At 35.5% G+C, this 9,067-nt stretch overlaps 1 protein-coding gene across 1 annotated transcript; it reads right to left on the bottom strand.

Annotated features, from left to right (window-relative positions):
* Positions 1 to 381: 381 nt before the first annotated feature.
* Positions 382 to 7,688, bottom strand: pdia2 (protein disulfide isomerase family A, member 2). Its single transcript, XM_051909229.1, has 11 exons — positions 7,363 to 7,688; positions 6,411 to 6,617; positions 6,188 to 6,321; positions 5,865 to 6,002; positions 4,109 to 4,225; positions 3,829 to 3,954; positions 3,512 to 3,709; positions 3,311 to 3,431; positions 2,735 to 2,916; positions 1,239 to 1,390; positions 382 to 1,127 (listed from the first exon to the last, which is right to left on the bottom strand). Exons 1-11 carry the CDS (start codon positions 7,622 to 7,624, stop codon positions 1,109 to 1,111), a joined length of 1,656 nt encoding a protein of 551 aa, XP_051765189.1. The 5' UTR covers positions 7,625 to 7,688; the 3' UTR covers positions 382 to 1,108.
* Between the last annotated feature and the right edge of the window lie 1,379 nt (positions 7,689 to 9,067).

The following is a 9,067-nucleotide window of genomic DNA, read 5'->3' as shown; positions in this document are numbered from 1 at the left end:
TGTAGCTGTGTTGCTTTTGAAATGATATACAGTCAAACCAAAATTTATTCAGACACCTTGAACATTTCATTCATTAATACAGTTTATTCACTATAGTTTAAAATATGTCAGTAATAAAAACATGGTCAGGTCAAGTGTCTGCAAGTTGTTACCAGTTTTTACTGGTAGTCCACTGTATGAAGAATATTTGGGTATAATATGTCACAGTTTACTTTATTTTGCTATCCTCACTTACATAAATGAACTATAGTGTCCTGCACCCACTAGTAAAAATATATCAAAAATATCAAAAATGTCTGAATAATTTTTGGTTTGACTATATTTAGAGTAGCCTTCAAACATGGATGTTGTATCATAAATGTGGCCAAAGGACATTAATGAATGAATTCATCATAATCATTTATTTACTTTGAAAATAAAGGCCATGACATCAACAAATGCATCAAAAAATCAGGGTGAAACTCACAAAAATTCCATGTTCAGGTTACATTTTTCCACAAAACCAAAAGATTAAAAAAGGAAATGTAATTACATTTCCCTTTATTCTTAACAGTGATCAGATTTGCAATACAGTAAATTGTATTGTATTACATTAAACACTAAAAAAAAAATACTGTAATACAATGATGTGTAACATTTAATTCTGTATACTTTAAATAGTTAAACATACCACCATGATATACTGTAGTAATACCTATTACTATTATTTACAGTAATGATATTTTAGACATAAAATGTTATTCATTTTCGTTAAAAAACATACTTTTCTAGAGGCTTCAATCCAGTCAAGTTTTTAATTTTGTGAGATTCACCCATATAATTTTCTGAAGTCAAATACTGATACTAGTGTCTAACGGATCCCACACCACAGAAGTAAGTTATAGATCAGGAATAAAAACTTTACATGTTAAGTTATTTTTATTCAATTTAGTCAGGTATGTAGTTTGTTGAAATGGTCCAGTGCAGAGAAAATGACATTAATCTGATAAAACACATTTGGCTCATGTTGCATAAATCTCACACTGATCTGGTTCAGTACAAAGTTGATTTATGCTTTGTTTTTACAGCTCATCCTTGCTGGTTTCATTGGTAGATTTTGGTGACTCTTCTATTGATTCATCCGACACCTGAAAAGCAGAAAGAAACACGACAACTATATTACTCAAATCAAAAAGTTCAAGTTTTTTGCTCTTAATAACTGGCTAAATAATCAAGCCATCTGTTGGCTTTTGACTGACCTCATCTTCATCATCATCATCATCATCATCATCATCGTCGTCGTCGTGTCGTCCTCATCATCTTCTTTACTCTCTTCTTCTGGTAACACTCCTCCATTATCCAGGAATTTTGAGAAAGTCTCCAAATCTCTATTTCCATTATAGTCAACAATCTGATTTTAAAAAAAATATATATATATTTTAAAAAAGAATTTGTCAGTACTGCGATTCTCACAATAACACATAATAACATAAGAAAAAAACAACATATCATTTGATGATGTCCTTTTACAATATAATATCTTACCTGTTAACCCTTTTTTTGAGCATAGATCTGAACTTAAATTGTTGTGATTAATGAATGATTTGGAATACAGACATAAGATCAGTTTCCTTTTAAGCAAGACACTCAACAGATTATTGCAAAAGTAAATGCAATGAAAGAAATGAAAGTATAACAAAGTTATAGAAGTTTACTGTAAAGCAAATGTACTGAACTAAATATTTTTTTATTTTATAAACCTTATGCAGTTCATTGTCTTTTGTCTTCCGGTTTGTATTTCCACAGCGATCTTACGTATTTATGAATGAACTGCTCGTTTTAAAATCTTCCCGGTCTACTGACATTTGTTAAGACATCTGCTTTAAACATTACAATGCTCACGATAACTTTCATTTACTCTGCAACAAGTAAATCAACGCCATAGAAATGTACAGAGCTACCGCAAAAACAGAAGTTCGAAGACAATATTATAAAGATGGCGGCGGGCTTGTTTCTCTGCCGCATAAGGTCTATACAAAATATATATTTTACAAAATAATTTGGATGTTTACAGGACACTGTTTTCAACTAAAAATGGAAAACTTTTTATGCGTTTTGGCCGTTCATTTACATGACACGGCATTTTGGGGGCCCGAAAACACACTTTTGAAAACAGGTTTCAAAGTGCAAGTTTTTGAAAATTATGCCGTTATCGTCTCAATGTAAACTACAAAAACGTAAATTTGTGAAAATGGTTACATCTTGCGAATGCGTATTACGTGTTCAGTCTATTGCGTAGTGTTTCTTTACAAAGTGACATCGCCAACTACTGGCCTGGCAGCATAATACAGCATATTAGTCGTTTTCGCGGATCTGTGTGAAGGGGGATCATTTTGACAATGTTGTCATCTTAACATGCAACTTTTCAAAACTTTTCCATTTTTAGTACATTGTTGTCTTCGTCCCCTAAAATTGCTAGAAAAATCAAAGCCCTATGTCTAACCAAGTTGTGTTCCAAATTTGAAGTTGATATCACAAAAATTGAGTCCACTATAATGTTTTAAAATACCATTTCCATGGTAATGCAGTCCAATTTTAAAACGGTTTTCAGAGGTTTTTTGAGTGATACCTAATTTATGATGATTACTAAAATACTGTATGTAACAGAAAAAAAGGCAATAAAAACAGCGCCAAGTGTCCCACTACCAAGACACTGATAGTTAACAGGCTTTAGAGTGTGTGTGTTGTTGCGAACCTTCTTTTCAGCCCCAGCAGGAAAGTATTTAATGGTGGGAAATCCCTGTATAGTGACATCTTCCACATCGTTTTCTGCTGCATCCATTTTTGCAATGATTATGTTCTCATGGTCTTTGTACTTCTCTCCCAACTCATCCCACACAGGAGCCAGCTGCTGACAGTGACCACACCATGGAGCATCTTTGAGAAGGACATAAATTATAAAGTCAGATGAAACGGAAATTGTGATAGACTTTTCTTCCCTGTTATGAAAAAATGTAAGGCGGCTCTTGATTTTGTCAATGAGGAATTTATTGGATTGTTACACTGTTGTGGTTTGCTATTGGTCGATCTCATGCGAGTGACAGGTTGTCCCGCCCTCGCATCAGTAAACACGTCATCAGAGAAGTCATTGCAAGAGGGAGGGGAAGATATTTGATTAAAGATTACGAGGGCATGTGATCTTTTTTTTTAAATAATGATGTACACGGATAAGTTATTTAAAATAACACTGCAATATTCCACAAAAACAAAATTTCATTTTCATGGTAACTTTAATACTATATTTATTTGAACCTAAGAAGAACTAACTTACAAAATTCCACAAAGACGTTCTTAGTCTCATCAAAAGCCACTTCGTTAAAGTTCTTCCCTACAAGGACTTTAACCGGATTCTTGTCCCAGTCCTCTGGAATTTCTTGAGTCTTCAAAAAAGGCTAGAATATAATGCAGATAGTTTTTTTAGTAGGCAGATTTAGAAAATCGTTCAATATTACAATATTACTGCATTACACACCTTCACAGTACCATCAAGAACACCCTGGCAAAATGTTCTCAGTGTGTCTTTATTGATGGTTGATCCTTCCATTGCGTATGTCACCACTTTCTCAGTGTTGATCAGGCGAATAATAGGAGCATCATCTTTAGAGATACTGAAATACTTCAGCACATGATCCACTTTGTCATGTGTAACATCTAACGTGATGAAAATCACCTACACACATGCAGACAGACTGTGAGCATGGCAAAGTTTAAAATGGTTCTCTGAAATATGTTTATTGGGCTAAACAAATATGACTCTATTTAACTATTTAGTTAAAAAAAAAAACATACTTTTTCCTTAAACTCACTGGCAACATCTCTATAATCTTCGAGCAGTGCATTCTGGGATTCCACAGTTGTATTAATGAATAGGAGCAAATGTTTGCGAACCTTAGACTTAAAAATTTGTTCAGCATTCTGCAGAAAGAAGAAAAAAGTTGGTTTTGGTAACAAAAATAGTGATTATATCATAAATTATTTCTGATTCATGCACATATTTTTAGGATGAATTACAATTGTTTGTAGCAGCTGGTTCATTGGTCAGTTTATCAAGTGAATTTTAAAGTGTTACCTCTTCATTAAATGGAATGACAAGTTTCATACTGTTAGAATGGATGAATGAAATCAGATCCCCTTTATCAAGCTTGACTTCCTCGGAGAGTGGCATGTCTGCCCGCTTTTCATCAAACTGGAACATACACAAAAAGAAGGACATGGGGTTGAGGGACATAGTTGAACCAACAGCTGAACATAGCCAAACTAAATTTATTGAATTAATTACATTCTCTTTTTTATTACTTGAGAAAGTTGTGTTTGGTTTGTGAATGAATCTGTGTTTTTAAATGAATCATTTAAGTGATGTAAGATTAACATGCTGTTGCTCAACATGCTCAAGTGTGTGGCTTTTACTGCCTTCAACGACTAACTTTAACATGAACCAATAGCTTTAGAGTGTGGGCGGAAAGATGCATTTCATTGGTTAGACTAACTGAATGAACACACCCCCTTCGCTGATGTTTTATGCCTGAACGAGACTCGGAGCAACACTGAATGAAGGTCTTGTCATCAGTTTGACATGTAGGTCAATCTTGGTCATAGAAAGGGGATTGTGTAAAAATGACACATGACCATACATAATTAAACGTTGTAAGTACGGTATTAAAGGTGGACTCAGTATTATTTCAAATAAAAATAATACTGGCCGATACCAACAACAAACAGTGTAACCAATCAGCATTAGGGGGCGTATGGCAGGTCGAGGAGAGAGAACGAGCACGAGGGAGATTTGAAAATAAGCCACTACTGTCCAACTGCCTTGCGCATCCGGTTGGTGAGGTCTATACGCGCTCTGACAACAGGAAGTGATGTCTCGCACTCACTGAAGTATAGGCGCGAGACATCACTTCCGTCATCAGAACACGTTTTCAGACCTCACCAACCAGATGCGCAAGGCAGTTGGACATAGTGGTGTTTTAGAGGTGAAAAATGATATAAATACTGTTCGGTTTCTCGCACAAAACGATCGTTTCGTGTCTTAGGACATCAATGTGTCGTCACGAGCCACAGGGTTTAATTTGGATTTGTCTGTGCATGTTTTTTTTTACTCTCATAGATTGAGTTACCATTGACAAGCATTATACGACTGACAGACCGCAACGGTTGGAGTTAAAAATCATCATTTGTGTTCTACTGAAGAAACAAAGTCACCTACATCTTGGATGCCCTGGGGATAAGCAGATAAACATCAAATTTTCATTTTTGGGTGAACTATCCCTTTAAACATACTTTTGTGAGTGTTGCAAGGGCTCATATTGGAATTGCTCTATTGTAATTACGCAAATTTTAATAAAGGATATTGAGACTTGTTTCCGTTGACGTCTTCACTCTAAAAAATGCTGGGTTAAAAATCCAGCAGGTTGGGTTAAATGTTTGACCATCCTGCTGGGCAGTTTTATTTAACTCAACTATTGTTTAAAAATTACTATATTGATCATTTAAAATGAACCCAAAATAAGTTGGAAATTCTTGCTGGGTCAAAACAACCCAGTCGCTGGGTTTGTCCATTTTTAACCCAATTTGGGCTATTTTTAACCCACCATTTTTTAGAATGTTGTTTTTAGCAAATCAGTTAGATGAATTATTCAATGACTCACTCAAAACACACTTAAAGATTCAATTGTTGCAATGTTACCTGGAGAATGAATCAGTGAATCAATTTTTAAGACAACAAATTTTAAAGATTCCAATCACTGTGATGAATTAAAATATCTACCAATAGTAGTTTGTCTACCAATCACAATTGTAGTGCTATAGGAGCATGGTGTTACCTTCTTGAAGAGCACCAATGAGTCACTCTTTACATCATACTTCTTGAAGAGCTCTGGGTTGCTTGTGATGCCAAAGTTAATGTCCACTACTATTAAAGTTACATCATAGAATGTCTTTGCCTTATCTCCTTCCAAATCCTTGGATAGACAGAGAGAGTAAATTAATTTACATTTGAAACAATTCTAATAAATCAGATAAATCTTTTGTTGTAAGAGTGTCATTATCTGGGGTTTTTTTTTATATACTGTATACTACAATCTCGTTATAAGGCAATATCAGATCATTAAAGTCAGTTACTTTATGCAAACAAATGATAATTTACCTGAAAGAATCCAACCACAACCACATCATTTGCATCCAGCAGAGCCTCGGCACTCTTCACATCATTGAGAACAGTAGCGCTGGGGCCCGTGTGCCTCTCCAGCCACATTGTGATTCCTTTTACAGTTCGCTTTCCTTTTCAAATCACAGAATAATGCCTATAAGCTTATGCACGCTGTATGAAAATAAAATCACGCAACACACTAAACAAATAAATACATTACCAGAAAAATCTGTGGCATTTTGCCTGTTGCCATCTTTGAAGAATTTAAGTGTGGGAAAACCCTCTACACCAAACTCTGAGGCAAGTTCTTTCTCTTCTGTTCCGTCCACTTTGGCCAGCCGTACATCAGATGACTCATTTTTCAGTTGTCCAGCCACTTCAGCATAAATGGGCTCCAGATCGCGGCAGTGACCACACCATGGAGCATCTTTTTATGTTTTGAAAGACAAGTGCAAGGTTCATACCAACATACCTTCATATAAAGCACACCGGGGCTAGTTGTCACACTTGGATGTTGTCACAAGGGCTATTGCAGTAAGGTTTAGAGTCATGTAAGTTTCAGATGTTTGTTTTCTAAATTCTGAGCTCTTTATTCATCAGAGAATTACTGTTTTTACTGTATTTTTGAACAAATAAATGCAGGGACTTCTTTCAAAAACCCTTACAAAATCTTACAGTCCCCAAACTTTTGAATGGTGGTGTATACTGTATATTTACTGTAATTATTTAAGAAAGAGTATAAAGTGTGTCAACTAGACCATATACTTTAGCTTTGCATGTTAGGTATGTGCTATGTTGCAAACTGCATTTAAATAAATGTGACAGTTGACATTCATAATGTACATGTTTTCACATTCTGCTTTAACATTTTATTGCGATGACAATAGCACAAAAACACAATACAGTGTTGTAAAATTTGCATAACTGGCCAGCCTTTCAAGTGTGGGAGAAATAACAGGTGCGCTCCTGATGGATGATGTGTCAAACAAACTTAGCAATCTTTGAACTTTTCTTGTGCTGCTCATGGATAGGATAGTTTAAATACATGCAACTAAATATAAAACTACTTTTTAAGTGAAAGGGAAACTTTTTTTTATTCTCATTTTTCATACATATTGCACCTTCATGCATAGGCACATGTTTTCTTATCATATGAGGAAAGTCATACTTACAAAATTCCACGAGCAGATACTTGTTCTCACTGAGAGCTCTGTCAAAGTTGACACTATGAAGGACCAAAACGTCTTTTTCTTCTGTTATTTCATCTGTCTTTTCTTGTTTCTCTGGTTCTGTGTCTTCTTCAGAGGTGTCCTCAACTTTTTCTTCACTGTTGTTTTCTTTTTCTTCGATGTTGTCATCAGTGGTTTCAACCTCTGCCCTCACACACAGGCCGCAGAGCAAGAAGGTGAAACACAGAATGTGTAGAAACCTCATAGTGGATCAGTTCAGCGGACCTCTAGAGGAAATTGTTGAAATGAGCTGTAACATGCTGCTGCCTGGTCTTGTGTTGCTGATAAGAGTCCACTGACGCTGACGAATCATTGAAAAGCCTGCGTGGTGCAAATCTACTGGTCTTACTTGCCACTTCACATGTGCTTTGTCAGTGTGCCGTTGGAAAATTAGCATTAGATTACAGGCAAATATAATAACGTATGATATTCATATCACTTAGTAGTATCCTGAACATATATTGTAGCTTTCTTTTTTGCTTGCTTCATCTTAACCAATTTTTAAACAGATGAGCTAGTATGAAAAGTGATTTTGTTTACATTTATGTCTTTTGACTTTTTATACATAGTCCATGTACAGATGTACATATTCAGCCTAAAATCAAAATAATAAATATTGTGTCATATTAAATTATTTTCAATGATAAAACAAGAAGTATAAATAATATCCATTCATGGAAGTTGAACGTTTCCAATCAATGTGTGCGAATTAGCAATGACCAAACCACATGTCCATATCTGACCTTTCTGCCCACATGCCACGTTCACTAGAGAGTTACCCATGCTCAGTACACGTAAGCACTCAGAGCACTGAGATGAAGACAGAAACACATGGACACATGATGAAACTATTGAACTGGACATGCATTAATGTTCACTCCTGCATTGTAAACACAGATAGAAGTGGGATTCTGTACTCACTAAACTTGCATTCAATACTGTACATGTAAGTTATTCAGCATAAAGGACTGTGTTTATCAGGACAAAAACAGACAGACATTTAGTTTAGTTTGTTTCGTGCATATAATGGGGCAGATTCAGATCATTATCACCAGGAAATGTGTTGAAACCAGTTTACCGTTTGCCTTCTCATAACGTTTTCTTACTGTCATTCTTAATAATGAATGCGAGTGTCATTAGTACACGACTGTGTGGAATACTTGATTCTGATTGGTTGATCTCAGTATTCTGTGGTCAAATATATTTTTTTGCATTATATAAACTGTAGTTTTTATTCATTTTTTAAATTAGTTTTAATTTAGCTTCCTTTTCACATGATGTAATATAAGTCTCTGGTGTCCCCAGAATGTGTCTGTGAAGTTTCAGCTCAAAATACCCCATAGATAATTTATTAAAGCTTGTCAAATTTGCCCCTATTTGGGTGTGAGCAGAAACACGCCATTTTTGTGTGTGTCCCTTTAAATGAGCTGCTGCTCCCGGCCCCCTTTCCAGAAGAGGGCGGAGCTTTAACAGCTCACGCTTCAGTTGGTCAACAACAACAAAGCTGGAGAATCTCACGCAGCCAAAATGAGGATTGTCAGTAACGGTGTTCAGCCTTACATTGTTTAAACCGCAGTCGGACACTGATGGAGAGACTCAGGGAGAAGTTACAACTTTTAGAATGCAACTGGACGTTTCTGAATGGTTA

The sequence above is a fragment of the Ctenopharyngodon idella genome, chromosome 1, assembly GCF_019924925.1.
Source record: "Ctenopharyngodon idella isolate HZGC_01 chromosome 1, HZGC01, whole genome shotgun sequence".
Lineage (NCBI taxonomy): Eukaryota > Metazoa > Chordata > Actinopteri > Cypriniformes > Xenocyprididae > Ctenopharyngodon > Ctenopharyngodon idella.
The sequence above is the reverse complement of the archived record's forward strand: the minus strand, read 5'-3'. Positions and strand labels throughout refer to the sequence as shown.

Coding starts and splice junctions, on each gene's coding strand:
- pdia2 (XM_051909229.1), bottom strand. CDS start 7,624: ATGAGGTTTCTACACATTCTGTGTTTCACCTTCTTGCTCTGCGGCCTG. Junction 6,322..6,410: donor AAATGCCACAGATTTTTCTG/GTAATGTATTTA, acceptor TGATTTGAAAAG/GAAAGCGAACTGTAAAAGGA. Junction 3,432..3,511: donor TTCTTGATGGTACTGTGAAG/GTGTGTAATGCA, acceptor ATTATATTCTAG/CCTTTTTTGAAGACTCAAGA.